The 25,662-nt window shown below is 42.7% G+C and overlaps 1 protein-coding gene across 1 annotated transcript in view; it reads left to right on the top strand.

Moving 5' to 3' along the window:
• The first annotated feature begins 1,509 nt into the window (after positions 1-1,509).
• The window catches only part of EEFSEC (eukaryotic elongation factor, selenocysteine-tRNA specific), a 100,385-nt gene continuing 76,232 nt past the window's right edge, over positions 1,510-25,662 (top strand). Inside the window, exon 1 of the mRNA XM_065845988.2 lies at positions 1,510-1,828. Coding sequence (XP_065702060.1) covers positions 1,552-1,828 — 277 coding nt within the window. The 5' untranslated portion in view covers positions 1,510-1,551. The remainder of the gene's footprint in view (positions 1,829-25,662) is intronic.

Below are 25,662 nucleotides of genomic sequence, written 5' to 3'. Positions count from 1 at the left end.
CTACTTGGGACTACTTAGTAGTCACTATTGAAAATGCAGAGCACATGGGTCAAGCTTTATTGTCTAATGCCTTTGGCCCTGGATGCCTCCTGGGTTGTCAGTACAGCCAGGTGACTTGAACTAGAGAAATTTGCTCTGGCCCTCAGCCTCTCCAATGCTCATCTGCCTTTTTTGTGTTGGTTTAATAATCTTGAATATTCTTAATTTCTTAGAGGTAAGATTTTTTTAGGAAGCATCCTACACAACATACATATATTTTTACAGGAAAGTGAATTATACAAACCCAGAAACTGGTGATTAAGTGTAAGGAGAACAAATGATCCCAATCTTGACCTGCTTTTCCATGTGAATTTGCAATGTCCATGTGACTCTGAATTCAAAGTCTCAGCACCATTCTTCCAGCAGCACAAGGGTGGGGACATCCTTGCCTGCTGAATTAAGGTGTGCTGTGATAGCAGGCTGAGCTAATGAGCCCTAATTAGCGTGGGCAAGATGAGAGCAAAGTGCCAGTGTCCTAGGAGCAGCTACAATAACCCCAGGGGCTCTCTGCTGCTGGTGCTCTTGGCTCCCTCCTCTTGCAATTAGCCCTGGCCATGATGAGCCCCAGCACACACCTGTGGAGCACCAGCTGTTACATGTGTGGCCATCAAAGTAAACGGCTTTAATTGCCCCTTAGATGAGGCTGGGTAGAGGCAGCGTGTGGGTAGAAGAGGAAAGCTGCTGAGAGGTGAGTTTGTGCTGTTTGTCAGGGGTTGGTGTGGCTGCTGCCAGGAGCTGTGAATTCAGCCAGTCTTTTGCTTTTCTGTGTTACTCTTTAGAATATATGTTGTTAATCCTAGAATGGTTTGTGTTGAAGGGGCCTTTGCATCTCCCCCAGTGCCCCCCCTGCCATGAGCAGGGACATCTTCACCAGCTCAGGTTGCTCAGAGCCCCGTCCACCCTGGCCTGGGATGTCTCCAGGGATGGTTCAGCCACCACCTCTCTGGCCAACCTGGGCCAGGCTCTCACCACCCTCAGGGCCAACAATTTCTTCCTCATGTCCAGCCTGAATCTCCCTCCTTTGGTTTAAAACCATCACCCCTCGTCCTCTCACAACAGACTCTGCTAAAAAGTCTGTCCCCATCTTTCTTATCAGCCCTTTTTAAGCACTGAAAGGTGCAATAAGGTTTCCCTGGAGCTTCTCTTCTACAGCTGAACACCCAAACTCTCTCAGTCTGTCCCCATAGCAGAGCTGTTCCATCCTCGGATCATTCCTGTGGCTCCTCCGGCCACTCTCCAGCCGCTCCGTGTCTGTGCTGAGGACACAGAGCCGGGCTCCTAATGCAGATTTTAGCGGCTTTCGCTTCGTACCTGTGGAGGTGGGAGCTCGCACCGTGTGTCAGAGCCGCTCCGCACACGGGGTGCCCGCGTTTTTCTCCCACTCCGCGTTCCTCCCGCCTGGAACCGGGGCAGGGCCGGGTTTCCCGGCGCTGAGGCGGCGGAACGGCGGCGCCGGGGTCCGCGTTGCCGCAGGGGCGCTGTGGGGCCGGACCGGCGGGTGCAGCCGCCGCCATGGCCGCCGAGCCCCGCGTCCTCAACGTGAACGTGGGTGTCCTGGGCCACATCGACAGCGGGAAGACGGCGCTGGCGCGGGCGCTCAGCACCACCGGCTCCACCGCCGCGTTCGACCGGGCGCCGCAGAGCCGGGCGCGGGGAATCACCCTGGACTTGGGCTTCTCCTGCCTGCGCACCGCGCTGCCGCCGCAGCTGGGCCCGGGGCCCGGGGAGCTGCAGCTGACGCTGGTGGACTGCCCGGGGCACGCCTCCCTCATCCGCACCATCATCGGCGGTAAGGGGGGCGGCCCGCCCCGGGGCTGGGAGGCTTTTGCCGGGGTGCTGCCGGGTTTCTTGGGGCCGTCCCGGTGCTTCGGAGCGCCCCACGGCCCGGCTTGCGGTGTGAGGGGAGCGGGGGCTCCGGGGCGAGGCCGGCCCGGGGTGGCGGGTTTTCCACGGGCGGCACTTGTTGGGAACTGCCGCTCAAATAAAATACCGGTACTCGCAAAAATAGCACTTTGTAAATGTGACTTCTGCAGGTGCTCTTCGGGCAGTCAGACCTGCTGTTTTCTCACACTTAAAAGTAGGTTTTTTTGTGTGTGTGGTATTTAAGGGCAACATTAGTTTCTGCTTTCTCACTTCTAAAGCTGTCAGAGTGTTTGGTGTTCCCCGTGTCTGAGGCCGTGGTGTATTTGTTCATGCTTGTGCTGTGTTCTTGGAGTTACTGGGAATTGCTAACACGATAAGCTCATGTTTAGAAATAATCTTGTGGATTTTGGTGACTTTCCGTTTTAGTCTTTGGAGGTGATATCAGAAATTTAATCTAGTTTGCATTAGAGCTTGTTTTAAATTAGTTCGCCTTGTTCTATGAGAAGTAACATCTCCCCCTTCAATCTCTTGCAAGAAGTGTTAGGAGGCGGTCGGTGCTTGATGAGGAATGTGATGGAGCTGCAGCTGTTTGAAGTGGTTACAGGTTGAGAAACTGCAGCTACAGGGACCTCAGAAAATGAACTTTCTGTGCCTTTCTTGGGCTGGCATCTCTTCAGTGTCAGCTCAGCAATGGGTTTGTAATGCAGGAGGTGTTCCTTCTCAGCCAGGCTGAGGTTCAGACTGAGTTACTTTCCATGGTGTAGGAGTTAATCCCCTTTTGAACAGGTGTTTTGTTTGCAGACGGTGTTAGCAGTAGCTGCGCTGTATTTGTATTTCTTTTTGGCAGGATTTGCTTCTTGGTTTCACCTGCAGCACAATGCTTCATACCATGAATGTATAGGCTGTAGCTGTGAGGGAGGAGTTGCTCTGTGCTCCAGAAACCTGTGGTCTTGTAGTCTTTTCTACTTTACAATCAGCTGTCATTCTTAAATAACTGTAAGCACCTCATTGCTGAAGACCAAAGTTTACTTTGGCAGATTGTAGTTTTGCTTGGATATACTGAAGAGCACCTTGTAGTTAGAGATTCTGTTCTGCCAGAAACAACTGATCTGAGTGGGGTAAAGTTTCCCATGAAGAAGACATGGGGAAAACCTGGAAAACCAGCTTTTCTAATCTCTTTAACACTTACCTGGGGTGATTGTTTAATACATAGATTTCTTGTTGCTTCCTGTCGGTTTTATGAAGAATTTCAAAGCGTTTAGTCTCAGCTGTCCACGTTCAGGTTTCCTTACTGAGAGGCCATGCTGAAGATGGGAATGGACAGGACTCGGTGGCACGATGGAGTTTTCTTCCCAGCAGAAATGGTTATTTACAGGTAGCAATTCAGACACACAAGCACGTCAAGCTATCTTAGTTCCAGTTATATCAGATTATGTATTTTGGTGAAAACGTATGTTCGTTGTGACTTACTGCAATTCTGTGTATTAAGAAAGGGCTGTTCAGGAAGTGCAGTGTTGTATTAATACTTAGTTTGAAAAGTTAGACATTTCAGTTTTGTTTCATAGCATACATGTGTCTTTATAGTAGATGCTTTTTTTAATCAACCAGGTTTAAAAGGTGAGACCTTAATGATAAAATTAATCTGTGACTGTGGGGCTATTGAAGTGTTCACGGTTTTTGCATGGTTTGGTGAAACTCAGACTGAAGTGTAGCACGTATTGTGTAACAGGATATGTCCTTCAGTGTTTAGGTGCCAGTATTTCAGTGTTGCTGACTTGCCCAGCTCTTCAGAAATGAAAAACCAGGCCTCCCAGGTGGTGATACTTTAAAAATTCAGGTTGTTTTCATCTGCTTCCTAGTAATGAGTGCTGAGGGTTCACCATTTCAAGCATTTTCTTTGCGATCGGGAATGCTACAACTTTTTTTCTTTTTGATGAAAACTATGGTTTCCCTGTTATTACAGATTTTATGTATGTGAGGTCTTAAAATGTGAGTGTGAAGCACTTTACCTTGTGTTTATTCTGCACCTCAGATTTCTCACACATCTTTACAAGACCGCTCTTCTGAAATTAAGCCCTGCGGTAGCTGTAGCTGTGAGTTAACCCATAGTAAAACTGAAGATGGGAGGGCTGTAGGAAAGGGAGCAGGACATGAGGAATCGGAGGGTGGGATGACAACAGGGGGCTCTGAAGCGGCGTTCTTGGTCCTGTGCATGGAGCCTTTTTAAAGCAGTGGTGACCCGGGCTGTCTGCTGGTCCAGCTCCATCCTGTGTGTCATCTTCTCTGTGTTCTCACAGTGCCCTAAAGTTTAATTTCTTTGCTGTATAAAGCTGATAAATCTACTTACAGATTAAGTTATCCTATTTCCCATTCTTTAACACATTTCTCTGTCTAGCTAATTCTTGAACTGGATTTTTTCGTGGCCGAATCCAGTATTATGTTTTTGTCATGCAATGCTGGGTAGTGCTTGACCTTGTAAATACTTCTCAGTCATTCACAAAGTGCTTATTTAGGGATGATACCTTAGGATCGAATGAATGCAGAATACTTGAGGAGTAACCAAATGGATGGAAGATGGAAGTCGTATTTCATTCTGTGTGGCTACGTTTTTCTTGCAAAACGTGTCCTTGAAAACAAAACATATCAAGTGTTAAATCAAAGTGTTGGCTTTGTGTGGTGTTTTTTATTATTTTGTTTTTAACCTGTATGCTGGGAATTGAAAAACGTTGCGGACGTTGCACCCAAGGTGCTTTCTTAAAGTTTTACTGAAGGTGTGATAGTCAGGATTGGAATGGAATAAATGACGGGCACTTAGTACATCGTGATTTTTCCCTTGTATTTAAACCATGCTGGTTTATTTGCCAGCAGACCTTTGTATGTCTCGCGTGTCAGGAAGGTATTGAGTTGTTGTGGATAGCTGTGTGGCTTGGCCTGCATCATGGATTTCTTTTTGTATTATTCTTACGAACAGCACTCTATTTTACAATAATCTCAGGACTTCTGTGCCTTAGCAGGATCCTATCTATCATGTGTTAAGCAGTGCAACAAATACTATATTTTAGCTGTTCATAGCTGACTTGCTAAACAGAGAAAACAAACCCGTATAACTGAATTTTAAGCGTCAATTCTTTAACTTGTCACCAGCAGTAAAAAGCACCCACATCAGCCTTACGCTCGCTGTCTGCGCTGAAGGAATGACCGCAAAAGGCGATACTGCTGCTTTTATCACCACTTTTTGCTCCTCTTGCTATAAAGATTGAGAGCGGTATTTTGTTAAATTTCACACCGCGATGGGGTGGTTTCTCTTAGAGCCCTGTAGGGTGTTTTATTTTAAGCTTCTGTTCTTTTGTTGGATTTCATCGCTCTGATCTTCCATGAGGCCGATGTTAATGTCAAAGTAAAATAAAAGAGTTGCCTTGCTGTTTGTTTGTGGCAGACCTGTGCGTTTTCCAACGCGCCGGGCAGCGAGGGATGCCTGCGGAGAGGTGGTACAAGTTAATCTTCCAGGAGAAATTCAATCCCCGTATTTCATTTTAAGACCACTTTGCGTAGCGAAGTAGTTTAACCAGTAGCAGATTTTTGTGCCTCGCTGATGGCCAATTTCATGGCCTACAAAGGGTCAGCGCGCTAATGCAGGAGAACATGATTTACCTCATCCTGGCTTCCCCCGCCCGCCGTGCAGGGATATACCACAGGGTTTATTTTGGGTGAGCTCTTGTCGGATGCCCTTTATCTGTTTGATTTTTGAGATGGGTCCTCAGAAGAACTTCTCAAAAAGAAAGTTGTCTCTTTTTATTACCTTTTTTTTCTTCCCCCTTATGAAGTTCAAAGGACAGAGTTGCCTTGTAGGGTTTTAATTGGAAAGCTACTGCTTGACCCTGGTTGTCTAAACCTGAGGCAGGGGGGGAAGTTCTGATAAACTTGTAGTTTTGTAATCCTTGTGCCTGTCTGAACCTTTGACCTTTGTACTTTATAACTAGAGCTTCATTGTCATCGTTTGTCCCCGCAGTTTCTTTCAAAGCAAAGGGCCTTGCCGGTGTCTGGTTCCACTTTGCCGCTGTGTTCTCTTAAGGAAGGGTATTAATTCATACCTGATATGGTGGAGGGGCCAAGACTTTTGAACTTGCACAAGGGCTTGGGGAGGGGGAAATGAGCGTAGCAAAAGCTTGTCTTGCTGATGCAAATGAGTACAATGAAAACAGTCTTGGGAGATCAAGTGGAATGCGGTCTTTGTGTCAGCATTCGAATTCGGTCAGCGCGGGTTTGTTTGTACGATTAACGTAACACAAAAGAAACGTGGATTTTTGCCACAGTTTGGTTGTTTTGCTGAATTTGTTGTGAGCTTTTTAAGAGGATTTGTAAACTCAGGGTTAGAAATGCCCTTCCCTCAGTGTCAGCTCTTGCTTGTTGACACATTGTGAAGATGTGACACTTGGTTTTTTTCCATTCCAGGTGAGTGACCAAGTAGTTCTATAGTTGTAAAAGTGTGTATGTCTGGATGACATAAGTTGAGAGCACAAGTTGAATGGAGACTGCTCTCTGGAGGAAAGAGCTTTGTGTTGTGACCATTCTGGCCAGAGAAATCACTGGGGAGTCTGGAGGACTTTAGCTGCCAGCTTGAAGTGAGAATAGCGTAACAAACCTTGTGCTGGTGGGGGAAAAAGATATTAAAACGAAACTCCTGTATCATGTAATTCATGTTCACGAGCCTTTATGTAGTGGCAGATGTTATGGAAGTTCTCATAGAACGGTTTGGATCGAAGGGACCTTCCCAGCCCCCCCAGTGCCACCCCTGCCATGACAGGGACATCTTCACCAGCTCAGGTTGCTCAGAGCCCCGTCCAGCCTGGCCTGGGGTGTCTCCAGGGATGGTTCATCCACCACCTCTCAAGAGAGTTCAATCAGTGCTCATGTTTTCTAAACCCTGTTAAACTCATTGGGTTGATGGTGCTCCTACATTGCTGACGTTGCTTTATCTAAGAATTGTAAATAAATAAACTTTCTTTCTGGAAATGAAAACACTTTGACCTGAAATTCAAGCAGTGTCTTTTTAATTCACTTTAATGTGGCTGGTGCCTGATGCTTCTCTGACAGATTAAAGGAGTATTTTAATTGACATTTTAAAATAACGCGCTCCTTTAGTTACGGAGCTCTGCATAAAGAAAAGGCAGCTGGTGTAAAGTTATCGCCGCTCTAAATTGGGCGTCCCAGCCCCGCAGTGCAGCAGAGGGCAGTGTTTGATCGCAGTGGGACCTGGGGCTGGGGACACGGGGGACAGGTCGGGGATGGAGTGACCTTCCGGGAACAGAAACGGCATTAAGGAGAGGGCTCAGAACACAACTGTGGCTTAGTTTTCCCGTTCCTAAAGAAAATATCCTCAGCGTTTTAAGGAAGGGTAGTCTTATTTCATCTACAATTTGTATAGTGATCTTTAGACCTTAAGCCATAAAAATGTAGGGGGTGTTGTTTTACACATCACATGAAATACGAATAACATGTGCGACGAAACAACCGAAGTTGCCTGCGAGTGCTGTGACTCCATCCGTGTACACAAGGCTATGGTTTTTATTCTTTCATTTTACATTTATGGAAAGCTGATCTAGTTTAACCTGCAAAGCAAGTGGAGATGTGGGAACCATGAAATTTAGTATGTGGAATATTTCTTTTGCCTTTTCTCTAGGTCATTTATTAACTGAGCAGAAGCAAGGCAGTTCTACTGAAGCTGGTTTGAATCACGTCTGTGTTATACAGAGTTTGTTGGGTGAGATCACGAGTAGCATGAAACTTGGTTGTGTGTGTGTACCAGGGCACTTTGAACAGGGGTCTTCATGTGGAATCTTATCTGTCATGACTTTAATGGTTCTAACTTTCTGTTTACTGTGCGTTACATCTAATTTTCTTGTGTATTAATGATTTTTGAGTTAAGTGACGACAAGATTAGGTTTTTATTCTGTGCCTTCCTCTCCTCTTTTGACTTGGAGCTGCTTTCCCTATTAAAGTTACACAGGTTCAATAATCTCCGGAACTATTTATCAACTCTTCAGTGATATTAGAGAGCGAAACAGGAAGATTCTTCCTTTTCTTTGATGGGGTGAAAAGTTTAAAAGGAGTCAAAGCACCATCATCTTCTGATCTCAAAAGCTATAGCGAATAGTCACATTCTCTTCTTGTTAGAATCCTGTGCTGTTTCCTGTTAAAAACATAAAAACGTGCATATCTTGTTCTGAAGATGTGATTTATAATTGAGTTCTCGTTCTTAAATGTAGCTTGCAAACGGGAGTGGCTTTATTGAACCTTGTTTGGATGTTAAATTGTCTCTTGCTAGTACAGGAGAATTTTTGTGCAAAGCTTTTGGGTGGTTGTGTGTACTTGCTCATATATCACAAAATGGTGCTAATTCACTATTTGACACACAAACTTGACAACTTCTCCGCAGAACACAATACCCGAGCGCTGTAATGGTGCGAAGCCTGTTTGATCCTTCTTCCTATTGATTTAAAACCAGAATTTCTTTGTTCCATCATGCTGTGTGTGAGTATTGATCAAATAACCACGTGCCCTTCCATTTTGCATTTGCTGCATGTTTCTCGTTGCTTGAAATGATTTTGTAAGCTGTTTGGGAGAGCGGTCAAGCTTGATTAATCCATTTTTAGATATATTTAAATATCAGCTAATGTAGTGAAGTCATGAAGACCTGCATGAAATCTAGAACAACCTGTAAACATGAATCATGTTTATAGTTGAAGTAACCATTGTCAGAATAAGTGTAAAACACATTTTTCAAAGCAGTATTTTTACTGGTGATGGGTATGTTTGCTTGCTAAATGGTCCCATTGAGCAATTGAGTGGTCTACTCGTCAGCTACCTGGCTTAATAAGGTTCTACTGTATCTGTTCTACAGCTCGATTTAGAAGTTGTCTTCAATTCGTAGATGCTGGATGTAAGTTGAATGATATGCTGCTTATGTACAGAACGCACTTTTAATAGCTAGCTTGGCTTGATGGAGACATGAAGTTACCTTCCTTAATGCTTCTTTTTTGGAGGGGGGAGTACTCGAAGTACTAATACATATTCTTGGATGACTGTTGTCAAGTACTGTTTATCAAAACCCCTGGAAAAACAGAAATGCAGATGGAAAATGCAGGTTGTAACTGCGAAGCAGACGTGTGACAGTTCTTTTAGTGAAGCGGGCAAACCAAACCCCTATGTTGTGATCATTAACGTCTATTAAGCGGAATAAGAAGTTGTTTCTCAGTGCGGCAGGTGGTTGTTTTCCGCCTGGGACCCCTAATGTTGGCTTAGGCTGAAGAGTGAGGACGGATGTTCTGTGGGGTGATTTCCAGCTGGATTCCTGGTTATTTTGTGTTCTGTGGCCACAGCTCATAACGGAGCAGAACTGAGCGAGAGCTTCAGCAAAGAAAGACTCGAGCAACCCATCCGAGAGCTGCGATTGCAAAGATCCTGTGTGTTTTGTGAGAAAACATCCTCTGTGCTAGCTGGAAAATTCCGATTAAACAGCCCTTCTGAAGTGCTTCCTTTAAACTGTTTGCTTCCAAAAAGCGTTGCGGGCTAAGTAAATACCAATAATTCTTATTTCCCATCTCCTTATTGGTTATTCTACCAAAATGTTTTTGCACGGCCTGTTTCATCTCTTCGAGTGAACATGAAATGGTTACTGTTGGCTTCCAATTTGAATTATGATCTCTGTTTCCAACTTAAGCTGATGAATTCTGCATTAGATTGTAATTAGCAGCATTACCAGCACTAGGGGTGACTGTGACCAGGCAAACAAATATATGTATGTGTTGAACGTAACAGCAGAGCGAGTTGGTGAATAGTGAAAGAAAAGGAAATGGAATAATGGGCAAAATGAATGAATTGGATTCAGGAGCATTGTGGGGGTAAAGGGTGATAAGGAGGTTAAAAATCAGTTTGAATTTTGAGATTGATAGGAGAAGTTGCACTGCTCCAGAGACCAGATGATTCGTTTGGGCTTATGGTTTTGTTTAAGAACTTATTTTCCTTTACTTCACGCCATATAAGGATTTTGAATGTTGTTTTGTCCGCTGCGGATCTGCTGTTCCTGCAGTGCCAGCAAAGTGCATTTAATCCGACCCACTGTGGCACTTTCTTGCCTTCTGTGCCAGAGTTTTCCTTTGTTTTGTCTTATTTGGGATGTATCGTATGGTTGGCACATCGGAGCAGCTGGGACTCTCTTTAATTGTGCAACTTTTGCCTCAATTTTTTCAGCAAAGTTTCACTTTTTCCCCATAGATGTATCGTAGAGCAGGTGGGCATATTTTAAGCATGATTCCTGTATAAGTAATATTTGCAATGGTTTTGAGAACCTGTTGGGTAAGGAAAAGCTGTAGAGATGTTAGAGAATCGTTGGTAGAACTACCCCATTAATAAAACCAAGACAGGGAAAGGGGAGTGTATTTTTGTCATAGGTGTTTATTTGCACTTAAATCTACTTTTCCCCCATTAAAGATTCCCTTGCAGCCGTATTGCTTTGGAGAGGCGAGTTTCCAAAGCGTTCAAAAACTGCATTTCAGAGAAAGAAACTAAATTATTGGCGTTTTCTTTTTAGGCTCAAGAAGAGGGGGAGGGAAAATGGTTTCCTTGTATTTGGCTGTGCTGTTGGATGGCAGACAAAGCTTGGTCTCACTTGCTGACGAATGTCATCATCGAGGCATTTTTTGCTCTTTCTCCCACAGAGCAATTTTGTCTCTATCGAGACCCCCCCCCAGCCATTGGCAAGACCGTGGCCTGAGATTAAATCTCATGCTTGGGTGAAATTCTAATGGCTGTAATTGTTTCCTCTTTTAAAGTCTGTGGTCCCTCCATCAAAGAGCGGGGCGGAAATTACGCGTTTGTGCTGTAAAAAGGGAGGTCGCGATTACCTGAACCTGTGGTTGGCTTTGGGAAGATGCCCTGTGGTGGTCTGGGTTTTATCCACACTGACCGCCTAGTGTGTGAACTGATTTAAAGTGTGGTTTAGAATATAAATATATATATATGTTAATTTAATTGTAGCATGTCCCAGTCCTTGATGGGATGTGCCAGGGTCACTGTCCCTGCTCTGTTTCTGAAATATCCTTTAAAGATGTCAGAGCTGACCAAACAGCATTTAATCTGAAAGGAAAATGCTTCTAAGTCGTGCTCATTTTTGTATCTAGGCTGCATTTATAGACTAAAACTAAACCATTGTCATTCTTAAGAGCTCTCAGCATCTCGGAGTCTTCTCTTATCTCAGTGAGCTGGTGTGTGTTCAGTTTGGGGTGTTGAAAAGTACAGCAAACTAATAATCCCAAATGTCACCAAAGGGACGCGTGGAAACTGTGGCCTCCGTCTGGCAATATTATAACTTCAAATAATGCGATAGTGTCTTATTTTAAAAATTCCTTAAAGCCTGAAAAGCAAGTTTTTACCCCAAAATTATAAATGTAAATAATAAAAATATCTGAAGTAATTTTTGATAGCGCTTATCCTTGCGTGTGATGCTAATGGCGTTGCTCAACAGTCAGAGGCCACAAGTCGGGCATCCCTAAGAAGGTTGTTTAAGGGCAATGCTTCTGTTGTTTCAGTTTGCTTGGTGTGTGATGAATTTTCACCATGAGGTAGGGACCACCACGTGTATTTTTCTCCCTGAGCTCCTCCTCCCGTTATTTCAAGTGCTGTGATGATTGCGGTGGTGTTTACCCGTGTGTCTGGCATTGAGCGCTCTCTGGGGGTTGTGATATCCAGGAATAGCAGCTTTTTCTGTCCAAAATTGCTATTTAACTGAAGTGTCTGGGTGGGGGGAAGATTCACTTGTCTGTGCTGTGTAGTGCAGCCAGGGACCATATTGAAGAAGTATATTTAGTTAAATTGAACTGTAACGAACTTTGCATGGTGAAAATACTCTCTTGGTTGAGGGAAGGGAAAGAGTTTTGAACTGAAGCTAAATTATTATTAAAAGAAAAAGGCAAAACCAAATCCAGTGGCTGAGAATGCAGTTTTTACAGCAAGTTCGTCTCCAGATGTGTGGTGATGATTGAACCCTATTCACCGACAAACCCTGTGTGGGTGTTGTTTCATTCCGTGTCCCTAAATGTGTTTTCTTTTATGTTTTGAAGCTTTGTTTACTGTACAAAATAGTTGATTATTGTAGTAATAACCAGCACTGCTTTGGTGGGGTTTAATGTTTTCTTTGTTGTAATATAAAGCCAAACAAATGAAATGCAAAGATAAATTTAACTTTTTAAATGCAAGCCCCTCTGTCCATTTCTTTACTCAGCCTGCAGCAAGGAAGTTATTTTGGTTGCTATACTTGTTTCTTTTCCCTTTTTAAAGGGCTTTAATTTTGTCCCATTAAGAAAAGGGTAGACTGCAAAAACCATCAAGTTTATGGGATTTTCTTGTGTGTATTTTTCATATAATTGAGTCAATCCTGGGCAAAACCTAAATTGATTTATGAGAGATTTAAATTAGTTTATACATACTGTTGTAAACCTTTTTGCAGTAACTTATGGGCTCATATAAGATCAGTTGGAACAAAATAGTTAAAAGAATGTTTGAGATTAAGCTGTCTAATATTTGTTTTAGCATCATACGATATTTCGGCAGCATTTTCGCTTTGTATTGGACCCCTAACAACTTCATAGGGTCTCAAATTAAACCGTATTTATTCTTATTATTGGACACTGAAAAATTTTGAGACAGCAGGGTGGAATTATGCAAACACACCCATTTTGGGATGTTGTTCCATTCGGAAGCTGTTGTGCTGTGAAAATGGGTGCTTTTTCCCCTGTTTAAGTTCCCCTTTGTGAATGAGCAATGCGTTTGTGTTAAGAGGATGCTAAAGGGAGGTCTGGTGTCCCCTTAACAAAATGAAGTTAGAAGCCCAGTAGAGCACAGAGGTGCTAAGAGCAGCCAAAATAGCCTAGCAAGCTAATTTTCCAACATTAAATATATTCTGGAAAATATGGTTTGGTAAGCGATAACGATCGCTGCGAACTATTTCAAATGGCCGAGTTGTAATCTCCGTTAGCTCTGGGCAACAGAAAACTGGAGCTTTAACCACAGTGTTCTTGGTGATTTCAGCGTTTCGTTAAGCAGTGATTAGTACTCCTCAATTAAGCGTTCATTTATCTTGGTGATGCGTTTACAGTTAGAGATAGCGTTGGTTTGCTGAGTTTGGCTGATGCTTAGCAATTTCAGCAGATTCTTTTCCCCTTGCTATGTAAGAACGTGCAAGAAAGCAGCACAGAGGGGTTTGTAGTTTTGGTATTGTTTTAATTATAATCTTAATTGGTGTGGGGGGGGTGGGTTTTATAATTTTATATATATTTTTAGTTTATTTAATTTATTTATTTAGGAAAGTGGAAGGTGTGAGTTGTGCGTTTCCCACTCCCATCCATGGGGAACTTTTAGACGTTCTGTTCCAAATTCCCTCCCCGGGTTCTGGCTGAGGGGGTGGTTGAGGGTTCAGGGCAATGAGCAGCAGAACAGGCTCATCTGGGAGCCTGCGCTTGGAGTGGATTTTTCTCCACATTCACAACCCGGGATTTCCACAAATGAATTAAAAAATCTTTGTTTTTCCTTAAGGGGGTGGAGGGAGAAGTAAAACAGGAGGGACAACGTGGTGGGAAATGGGGCTGAAGAGCGATTTCTTGGTGCTTGTACATTGTCCTATCCTGTAGGATTGAGAGGGGGGAGAAAAGAGTTGTCACACTGTTAAAAGCTGCATTTTTTTGTTATCTTTCAGAATTGGATGAAATTTGGGTGGGCGCTGGTGGGCTGAGAGGGGAGTCAGGTTGCTGATAACCTCTCCCCTACGCTGCTCTCTAATAGCTCATTCCCCAACTTATACTGGAACCTGGGGTTGTTGCTGCCCAGATTCAAGACTCTACACTTGCCCTTGTTATATTTCATTAATTTTTTCCCTACCCAACTCCCAGCCTTTCATTTTCTGTACTTATATTACTTACCTTTTTTCCTCTTCATACGCTACTTCAATGTTACATTTTTACAAAATGGCAAGATAATCTTTTCCTCAAAAGCAGATTAACTGCGACATTTTAAACATAATTAATAAAAAATAATTTATTGGAAGTGCTTGAAAGGAGCTCTTCTACTAAAATTTAATTTAAGCCTACAGTAAATTGTCAGTGAGAATATACTTAATAAGGTTCCCTTGTATTTCTCTTCCGTTGTTATTATATGGCTCTTCAACAGCAGTTGTCTCCATTGTTTGATATCAAGACCGACGGAGCTGGATAAAAAGTGAAGTGTATTTACTTAAGATCATTTAAAATGTAATTCTCATTCTGAGTTTCCCGTTTCTTGCTCTGTAATTCTATAATACTTTGTATTGTTAGGAGGTTTCATTTAGTATCTGCTGTTCTCTCCAAGCCTGGAAGGTGCGAATGGGAGATGAAACCTGAGAAACAGTGAAACAGCTCAATATAAAAAACCTCATACAAGGCAAAAGCATCTAGGAAAGGGTTTCTGTGAAGAGTTTGTAATTTTTAGGTATTCGTGATAAATTGTTGTTGCTGTTTTGTGTTCTTGCTTGGGAATTTCTTCTCTTGCCACCAGAGAAGTCGTATCCCAGAGGTCAGGTTAGCGAGTGCAGCTGATTGTATTGGACTCTGGGCACTTTGTTTCCAGAATCCCATCCAAACCAGATCCTGCTGGCTCAGTGCTTGCACTTGCTGCTCTTTGATTATTTTTTTAAGTTTATTTTATTATTTTTATTATTGTTGTTGTGACTAGCGGTCTCTTGAAAGGTGCAGCTTCCCTTGTTCCGTTTTAAACAGCGTAAACGCAGTTTTACGGGTACATCACACACTGGAGTAAAGCACTCGCTGCTTTGCACTCCATCTTGGTTTGTTGTTTATCTGGGATTCTTGGTCTGTATTTCCATTGAATAACTCGGCGTTCCCGAGAACCGCTTGTGTGTGTTCTGAGCAGGCTTTGTTTTCCATCTTCTTTCCTCCCTCTTTTCTGGGGATTTGGAAGTTTGGATTTGGGAGAGAAGTGGTTTTGAATAACCAAATGAACCAGGCGAGCATGGGACAGAGCTGGGAGAGCTGTCGTACATTTTCATCTTGGTTGCAGAAGCAAAGCTCTGGTCTTGATGAAGGTTTTGGTCTTGAGTGTTTTGTTTAATCAACAGATGTTGCTGCTCACTAACTTCAGTTTACACAGACTGCCACTATTACTTGTAAAATTCCTGTACCATGGAGTCAACACTTGTATTTTATTTAGTTGAAAATGCTGGAGGACTCCTGAAATACCTCTGATAATCCAAGCATGTTCTGTTTTGTATAGTATCAAGCTGTGCTATGAAATTACTGCGCAGGGTTGTGATGAACAACTTCACCTTTTGAGATTCTTCAAAATACCCAATTGTGATTATGAGAGGTTTTAGAGATAAAAGAGCTGCTTTTACGTTGATGGTTTCTGTATGTTCACTTCACAAGATCTCTGCTTTTCTGAGTATAAAACTTGAAGCAATAAAACAACCTGGCCGTGTCCAAGATTAAAATGTTTTCCATTATTCTAGGGAGCGATGGGTCTAAATTTAGCCTGTGAACTTTCCAAAGGGGCCTCGTTTTGTGAGCATCTGAAGGGCCACACACGCTCACGGCCCTGGAGAAGTAACAGTCGGAACCCAACTGGACAATCTGTGTCTGTCTGGTCTGGTAGGAATGAACTCTATAGGGGAACTCAGAATTAAGGTCCAAACTTGGTCCAAACCTGTATTTTGCTCCTTAGTTGGCAGCAAAACTTCATTCACATGAGTATCTCTTTTTAAATAATAAAGCAAATAATTCAATGTGTTGTAAATATATATTTTTTAATTAATACTCTACTGGTGAAATTTTGATTATCTTTTCATGGCACTTATTCTACTTCCAACTGTTAAAGTTGTCTGTGTATAAATCACCTTCCCTCCTATATTAGTATTGTTGAAAACATCTACTCAAGCATTGCCACTGTGTCTTATCTCGGTCTGGTTGTAGATCATTAAATTCCAGTCCCTCTTAATACAGTGTAAATTCTAACATTGACAAGTATTGCGTCTAGTTTTATTTAGTAATTAAACTCTGCCCTGCTCTCCTCCTTTACAGTGCGCATCACCTTTTATATTGCAGTGGACTTTACTTATATGGAGAATGTATTAATGTGAAACACAAATACTGTATGAGCTGCAATATCTGGAACGCTTTGTAGCATTGGCAATGTAGATGGTGTATCTGGTGTGATACAGTTTTTTGTCCCGAAGTTCTGGGACACTGAGATTTATGTGGCTGTTGGCCCCTTGAGGCTGCTCTGAATGAGATGTGGATTGTGTGCAATCCTAGTCAGCCGAAATTTAAATACTCTGTCCAGAGCTCTTCTGTTGGGTGGGAAGAAGTAGCAACAAGTACCGTGTGCTTGAGAAGATGCTCTGGTACAACGTGATGTGACTTTGTGGAGCGATGAGCTGTGCACAGTTTTGGTCACTGTCATGATGTGGTGTTGGGTGGTTGGGCAGGACCTGCTGTCTGCCACGGGCAGAGAACAGAGTACGGAGTGGTGAGTCGTTTATCCTCTAAAACAAGCACAACTTCCAGCCTTTGTCAATGTTGAAAACTCTGTTAAAGTGAACTGAGAATAAGCTAATAGATCACTGATGTGAGTTTGGTTTCAAATGATAGGTTTGCAGTGGTTTTGCATATAAAACCTGCCGTTGGTAGTGCAGTGTTAACTTAAAACCTTAGCAAGAGCAATTTAAGGGCTATTTTAACTGTTCAATTATACTCATATCTTTTTCTGAAATGTTTAAGTTAGCAAAGCACGTGATATTCGGCATTTCAGCAGGGCGGGTTAACTGAGCGCTGGCTGCACTGTGTCTGGAAAAATTTGTATTCCGAAGTATTGCTGTTTACTTTGGCTGTGATTATCTGCGCACAGCGCAGGGAATGGAAGCATCTGTTTTCCCAGAGCTGGCATCCTTCATTTAGTTGTTTGGGACTAATTTATTTTAGGTGTTTTGTTTCTTTCCGCGTGCTGTGCTGCTGCAGCTTTGTGGTGCAGGTGCTTGAAATAAAACTTGGTGTAAAACTGAAGGGACAGGATGTGTGGGAATGGTTGAATGCTAGGCCAGGGGAGGTTTAGACTGGACATTAGGAAGGATTCTTTAGGCAGAGTGTGGTCAAACATCGGAAGAGGCTTCCTAGAAACGTGGTTGATGCTCCATGTCTGTCGGTGTTTGAGAGGCATTTGGACCATGCCCTTAATAACATGTTTGAACTTTTGGTCAGCCCGGAGTTGGTCAGGCAGGTGGATTAGATGATCCTTGTAGGTCCTTTCCAGCTGAAATATTCGATTCTAAAACGGGGGTTCACCATACTTCAAAGTGCAAGGACTCCGAAGGCTAAATGCAGTGTAGTCCTGGTAACCTGCAGTTGTCATAGTCTTCCTTTTCCAGCTTTCCGCTAGATATTTGTAGCTCTTTTGGTCATTCTAGATTGAACTGCTTGACAGAGAAACAAAGCTGTAGCTGAATGTATGAGAGCAATAGTTATATGTAGGGGATTGAAACTGAAACAGGCATGGTTATTACTGTAGCTGTAATGGGTCTCCATTTCTTCTTTTCACCCTCCTTTTGATCCTTAGTCCTAGTGAGACGTTCCCTTCGTTGACTGACATAGTTTTGAAACTTGATCCATAGTGTTCTGTCAGTACAGGTGATGACCAAGTGCTGCTGAGCTCTTCAGCCCTGGTGTCACTCCGTGGCCGGGCACCGGATCCGTCGGCTGGGCAGGCTGTCGTGGCTCCTGGCCCAAGCTGGGCTTCCCTTCCAGCAGAACTCGTTGACCCTTTGTATTTTGTGCGGGATCTGCCTCGCGGGCGGGCTCTGGAGCCCTTGCCTGGAATGCGTGTCTAATGCCTTCCACTCAGACCCTCTGGTCCATTCCATAATGTTAGCTTTAATTGGCTGGTTTTAAGCTTTCGTGTACAATTTGGTCGTACACGGTGAATTACCACCCGCTTTGCCTTTTCCTAAGAGCAAGAAACTAGAACCGAGCCTGTGCTTTCCCTCGCTGCCTCTTGCTGCTGCCCTTGAGCTCTATTGAGGCAGAGCTGGTGCGTTGTTTCTGATGTAGGACAACCCTTTTTTAACTAGTGCTTTTTTCTCAAATCTCCCAAAGGATGAACTTTTTAAACACTCTGTTTTATTTTTGGACTGACCTCTGCATTTGAAAGCCTAGAAATAATTAATATTTCTTTCTGAAGTATCTCCAGTTTGATAACCGCTGCCCAACTCTTAGCGTGGTTGCGTATTCAGTGTGGCCTCCAAGTGACTTATTTTATTTTTTCTTTTTAATATTCATATGTTTTAATTTTAATTGACTTGTTTGTGCATCCAAGAGCTTCAGGACAGAATCAGTCATATAAGCAAGGTTTGTCTTTACTATGTAAGAATGTCTTTGTATGTGCTTCTGAAGCATCAGGATTTATAGCGTGGGCAGGATGATGGTCTCTGCTGCCGTACAGATTCCATCCAGGCTTAAATACTTGATCAGAGCATCAGCAGAAGCTCTTTTTGAGAAAGAGGGGTAGTTTAGTTATGTGAAGGAAAAAAATAGTTGGCAGCGCTGCATACAAAGCAAATTTTACAGCTTGAGCTCAAAACAGTGATGAGTCTCTTGTTCGTACTTGGTATGAATAAAGTCAAACAAAGCCTCCCTTTATCCTCCGGACCAGGCTCCGAGCTCATATTTCAGCTTTTCCTTTCCCCTCCCTTTCCGACATGGCCTTAATTTTTTTCTTTGCTAGACAGTAACATTTTAAATCTCCACGAGATGCCTGGTGATGGGTGATGCAGGATTGCTGCCTCAACAAAGAGGGGATGTGAGCTGGGGTGTCGTGGGCGCCGCTTCCTCCCATTCCGGGGCTCCTGTTGTGTCGCCTCCCGGTGCCTTATTTTAGACTTTCCCAAAAAACCATGACTGAGAGGCTCGTGGTTGGAGATGAAAGAGCGTGTTGTCTTGTTGAATTATCTCCTTGCTGTTTGTATTTAAAGCAGAGCTGGCAGGTAAAAAATACGGTAGAACAAAAACTCTGTTATAGTAACATCTTAGGCTAAATCAGCATAAAACAAAGAATGATGTCGTGTTTTTTGCATTTATGTGTTTGCGTAGATTGCTTGTTTGCCTGTAGTGCGTTGGCACCTGACTCGTTGCGTTCGCCTTCAAGGTGGTTCTGGGCACTGGTGGGATCTGACCAACAAAAATCTGTTTGCTGAAATAAATCCGAACAAGTCATTCCCCTTTTAGATGAAAAATTGTCCTTATGCAAATTGTAAATTATGGAATTTTAAAATAATACGCATGTGTAATCACGGATGTTAAGTAGCCATAAGCATCTTTTAGTCTGTTTTTTGAAAGATGGATTTTGAAAACCTAAACCAAACATTTTGAATTTTTTAATGTTCTAGTGCAACATTTTAAGCTAACGACTCTTTTAGTGGCTGAAGCGAGCGCAACTTGTGAAGCTTTTCCTTCACTAAAAGTACAGCCGATGCTTTCTAAAGTGGATTTAAGAATTTCCTCCTGACAGCGAAACTTCTTGAATCTCCATAAAATTCTACTTAGATAACATAATTTAGCCTTGCAACGCTGGTTTTATTGTGAAAATAAACTATGAGCAATTGACTTAGAACCTGTGTGTTGTGTATGACTTATTGTCATAGTCCGTCTTCCTTCACAGCACAAAACCAACCTGGGACATCCCTTCAGTGGTGTGTGTTGGGTGTTACCATCAGATACGTGTTCTAGTCATGGGGTCCTCCCCAATTTAGTAAAGGTAAGGGGGGATAATTTGTGGATTTCTACCTGAATGCATCATTAACCATTACAAGAGGGGAAATGAGGGCACGAGTTCGGTGTCTTTTTCTGTACATCTTGTTTTTGATGCAAAGGCAGTTCTGTCGCCAGCCAGTCCAGTGTGCGCAGACTCTCCCCCCGCCATAAAACAATGAGCACATTCAGGCGCAACTCGTGTTTTCAGTTATTAAAAAACGGAGCCGTCTGTCTCTGCCCGGGACTTTAATCTTTAAGCCTTTATTCCCCGTCCCCCACCCCCTCTTTCTTTCCCCAACCTTTTGTTTGTGAAGCGCGGAGCTACAGGATACGTGGGCCTGGAGTTTGGGAATGTTTTGGACATTCCCCCGGCACTTAGGGATGTTTGTAACCCTGACCGATGGTATTTCAGTATTGCGGAGGGTGAAGAGGAAAATTAAAGAATACTTTTTGTTTTCTTTGCCCATAGCTGTGCATGACTCTTTTTTTTGAGGGAAGGGTGGGAGGCAAAAAGAGTAAAATCGTATTTTTCTTTAAGAAAAATCTCGTTCGGCATCCTCAGATGGGACATAACCGAGAGCATCTTCCTATGTCCTACCACAAGTCTTCTGTTGGGACAGTGCAGTGTTGTAAAAAACACAATAGTGCTGGATTTTAGTACCAAACAAGCTCCATAGCATGAGGTCTGTGACCTTTAGATGGTTTATTCCAAAGACAGAGACAGGTGGCTTAGGGCTTGAAATGCTTCAGGTGTAGAATCACAATTGATTTCCAGCTTTACATGGAAATCAGGTTTCCCTTTCTGTAGAAGATGACGTAGAATCAGATGAATTGCAGATTTGCTGTTGGACTGGTGACTTGCAGAATCGTTCAAGAAAACCTATTGCTGGTGGTCTCTTAGAAATATGCTGTACAAGGTTGAAAATGGATCTCTTATTGGTGTTCCTTAAGCTGTCTGAAGCTGCAGGTGCGCTGTAAGACTTGGATTGGCAGAGAGGTGAAGAGAATCTAGGAGCAGATCTCTGTGATCGAGGTGTTAATTTGTGTGTTTCTTGGGAATTTACTGATTTTCAGGGTAGTTGGCCTAAAGCATTGAAATTAAGTAGAGAAAAACTTAACAGAATCATAAATTTCAAGGTGGTTCAACAGCGTCTCTGAGGTGCAACTTTCATACCTGTTTTTTGACTGCATGCAAGCTACTGTGTGTAGGCCGTGCAGGTTTGGAGTTGTATGTTTAAATGTGGATTTGTGGTGTGATGTGGTCCTTATTTCTTACAACTGCTGTGTGAAACTTGTTAGATTGATCTTGCAAAGATATGGAGGATAAGAATTCCCAGCGAGATATCCTTTGGCCGGGCAGGACTTGAAGAAGTTAACACAAGAGATAGCAAAAATAGTCTTAAGTGTCATCTAATATTAAACCAACTAAAATATGCTTGAAGAAATTCTAACAGATGTTCTAAGATGTTGATAATTCAGTAATTCTCCTAAGCACCCAGAGGGAGGCAATAGATGCTTTGTAGTGACAATTCTGCAGTCCTTGGGGAGGAAAGGTACCCAACTGGTCGGTCATTAAGCAGAGCACGTTCTCTTTATCCCGAGATGATTGAGTTGTGTGCTGCTTGTGTAAAGATTTCTGAAATGCGCTGTTTCTTTTTATATTACAACAGGGGTGTGGATGTGATGGAGTTGTAGATAGGCTAACGTGACGATATCGTCTCGTAAGATTTTTAAAAGAACTTGAAAATACGAAGAGCTGAGTGTGAAATAACACTGATGGAGAATAGAATTTACGGACGCTTTGTATTTATTGTTCAGGTGTTTGGTTCCCCCCTGCTTTGAGTCCACTATTGGGCTTGTATGTAATAGTATATTCAAATACATACAGGAATACAAACACATTGGTTAGGAAGCTTTTCAGTTTCGCTGTCCTGTTCTTGGAAAGCAGCGTTTCATTTTCTGAAAAACCAATGCAGAAGTTCAGTGCCCGAAGCAGCAAACTGCTCTGAAGGCAAACATGTGCACGTAGGTACCATTTATCTGATTATGTCCGGTCTTCCTGAAACAACCTTGGAAACTACATCAGGTTTTCCAGGTATCTTTAATGTGCCGCTTTTCTGTCTGCAGTACAAACCTGTGTCTGTCTGCTGTGGGCTGAGTTTTTAGAGACGGGACAGAAGGTTCCAGGTGGGTGGAAGGTCCGGCAGGGCCGGGATGGGCTCGTGTCCTTGTCCAGGTTCAGTGCCTTCCTAATTCTTCTAGATACTTGAGGCCTTTTATGCTGTTCAGCTGCTATTTTCTATTGCTGGTCTTGGAAATAGCTTCAAAAACAATATCTGTCTGTACTCTTTAGGAGATGGAGTTGGCAGAACAGTCATACCTTGTAATCAGATTTTTTCCTGTAAAGACTTCGTGGACCTCCAGGGACCCACTTATGGTCCCTATGAAAGGCCCAAGCATGACGTTATGTTATGTTTAATTCTTCAGAGCAGTGCAAAACCACACATGGCCCTGATACCAAAGCAAAATACTTCTGAGTAAGAAGCCTGAAACTTGAACTAATGGCTCGTGAGGCCATAGGAAAGCTCATACCGTGTGCTCAAGGTCCTAGTAAGGAGTGTCTGAGGAGGTCTGAGTGGGGTTTTACAGTTACCCTTTTTATTTTGCACCTTTCTTTTTCCTGAAGCATGAACATATAGTGTTGATTTACACTTCAGAAACCTTGTTTAATGAACTCAACACCTCTAGACAGAAGGGACAGGACACTTCATTGCAAACTTCTGAGTCTGATAGGAGTCAGTGGAATTGTTGGTGCCGTTTTCTTCTGTCATTTGGGAGCCCAGAAGTTTGACGCGACCTTTTCTTGTTGAGATGTTTTATAATCCAGATGACAAATTAAGCAACCGAGCCTTTTTGTGCCGAGTGTAATACAGGCATGTAGTGCAGAAATAAACCAGTTACAACCCAGATGGTAATGGGTTGTTAATAAAAGTTGTTCAGTGCTTTGTTTTGCTGTCAAGTATGCGAAATAACCACTTCTCTTACTATATGCCATGGGTTGCACTCCAAGGATGATGAGCTGTATGATGTTCAGCCTAGAATATTAGGTAACTTTTCCTCTAGTATTGTGCAGTACCTTAAATATTTAACTTTCCACCTCTACCGGTATCTGTATTTGCATATATGTATATATGAATGACACTTTTAAAAGTTAATGTTTGCTAACTAATGCACAATTTATGCACTTTGGACTTCAAGCCAAGACATCAATAAGGCAGCTGAAATACCATGGTGGTGCGTAACTGAGCAAGTGCTGACTTGTTTTGTAGCGGTCATTTGTGTCTGCTCAGAGCCACTGGTGCTTTTCTCAAGATACGAAGGCTTTTTTAAACCCTTCCGCAGTTAATGTTTTCAGCCTTAAGATAAGTAGATGCCTCTTCTGGGCTCTGTCCAGTTTGTGCCTCGTCAATATAGAAATTCAGATCTAGTAATAGGCGCTATTGCAGAAAAGGACTTTGCTGCAAACGGAAGGAGGATGATGATGTTTTCTCTCATATGGTGGACTATTTCCATTTCTACATATACTACATATTAAATGGCATTTCTTGTTTTAAGGCAAGTGTGGTTTACTTTCCTGTAGACAACGAAGGGAGAGCATTGTCATTTGTGGAGATTTTCTGGTATTTGTTTCAGAAATATTTTGAAGAATGGGGATTGAAATACCAGGCCCTAGTAGATACTCTCCTAATTTGCTATATACTCACCTAATTTGCTGTATTTTCTTTGGAAATGGTCACAGTGAGTATTTCAGAGGGTCAAAGCACGAAAGTCAATGGTGGAGCCAAGTGTCACTTCCTTTAAGTTTTATCCTAATGCCCCTTATACAGGATTAAAACATAAATGTTTTACAGACAGTGGAACTTCATCCAGCAGGATGCAGCTTTTAAAGTCTTAATTGTGTAAATATCAAATCTCTCTTTTCATTTGTCTGAAGCCAACTGGTATCCAGAAGGTATCGTCAGGCTGGATGGGACCTTTGGAGGTTATCTGGTTCCAGCCCTTCACAGTGGACCAGCCACTTCTAAGAAGGCAACTTTTAAGCCAGATCAAGTTTCCTAAGATGATTTTAGGGCTACAGGGATGTGGCCCAGTGTACAATGCTTGTCCAGAGAGGCTGAAGGCAACAGGAGACTCCTTCCGTTCTGGAAAGTCTTGCAAAGAGTCTCTTGACGGGCTTCGTTCTTCCTATGCCATAATGCCTTTTACTGAGGGAGTTGTCGCTTTCAGGTTTGCTCTTTGCCTGTTTGTTTGTGGTGGGTTGTTTTTGTTTGCTTTTTTCCCCACTGAAGTAATCTGTTTAATATAGTCTTATATGTACAGTATTGCAATAGCTGGATCAGCATATAATAATGTTATTGAAAATAGGCCACAGTGTTTCTTATCATAACCTTCTTTGGAGGCCTTATCAGCTTCACTTGTGCTACTTCAGCACGGCCCATCGAGCTTATTGATGTACTGTGATCATTAGAGGCATTTCCTCCCTCTGAAGAACGCAGGCTTGTTTCTAATGTGTAGTTAGAACATATTCAAACAAGAAAGATCCTTGGATGACTTGACTTTCCCCTCTTCAGGACAATTGTGCCCACTGGGAATATATTCCAAGTATATTCCAAGTAGATCTTGTGTGAAGTCTTTCACAAAATAACCTTTTTATTTCTCTTGTTATAAATAAGAGATTAGCAATTATCTCTTTCCATCGCTTACCATTTGTAGTTGAGTTGAACTCGGAATTACGAATAAATAACTGTAAAAGATGGGTCATCCTGCCTTCTCTTTGTAGCTCCTGGTTTCGGAAAGACCTCAGTGGCTGGTTTTCATTTAAAGGGAATTTGTGCAACCAGCGGTTTCTTTATTGTTTGAAAATCAAATATAACGCGTATAATTCTGAGCTTTACTGTGCACCGAAAGCCATCCTGTGGGTTACTGCCCTGACCCTCGCGGATTCCGAACTCTGCGGAGATTGAAGCTGCTCAGCTCCTATTTGTGCTTCCAGCTGCTGCACCTCTGGGAGCAGCATTCCCAGGAAACGGTGCTGGGATGCTTGAACTCCTTTTCTTTTCAAAGCGCTTCCTAACGCGTGTCACGGTGTCGGGTTTGAGCCGCGATTTGCATTGCTTCGCAGGGGGTTTCTTCATGGGTAATTCATGTTGCTCCACTTGTGGCCGCGTCTCTCTCCCCCCTCATGCCTCTGTTTTGCTGCCTGAATTTTGGGAGGTTTCCCATCCTGTAAAACATCTTCGTATTCATCATAATGCCTCCCCTAAGGTACCCGACGCAATCCTGTGCGGTGTGTAGCATCTCCCAAGGTGTTACTGTATATGACAGCACAGAATAATTTAGTTGTTTCTGAATAAAGATTCTTCACAAAAAAACGGGAGGGTGCCCTGGGAAGGGGGAAGTTTCATACTCTGCATGATATAGACAATATTTCCTGAGACAGGAGATACTAACCTCAAAGAATTTAAAATAAAACATTGATTTTATTATTTTCTTTTTGAAAGGGGGATAGGGGAAGCAAAAATGGTAGAATAGTCGGTCTCTTTATCCAATGTGCAGATGAAATTGATTAAACCTTAAAAAACTCGCCTCAGTCCACCCGGTTTATTAATTGAAGAATTTCCTCTTCCCCAGAATGGGAAGTGCACATTAAAACAGAGCTTTGCCCCTGAGTAGCAATGATACCTGAGAATGGTCCCTTTTCTACAATCCTATTTTCTCTTCTGCTCCGGAGGAAATCTTAACATGGTAAAAAGCATATTAAAAAACAAAAGTATGTTTAAGGAAGTCCTCTTTCATTTCCTCGTAAAGCGTGAAATCGAATTATAGCCCATGGCCCACAATTATTTTGTATTTTTACATT

Source organism: Patagioenas fasciata, chromosome 10 (assembly GCF_037038585.1).
Source record: "Patagioenas fasciata isolate bPatFas1 chromosome 10, bPatFas1.hap1, whole genome shotgun sequence".
NCBI classification, from domain to species: domain Eukaryota; kingdom Metazoa; phylum Chordata; class Aves; order Columbiformes; family Columbidae; genus Patagioenas; species Patagioenas fasciata.
This window is presented reverse-complemented; position numbering and strand designations above follow the sequence as displayed.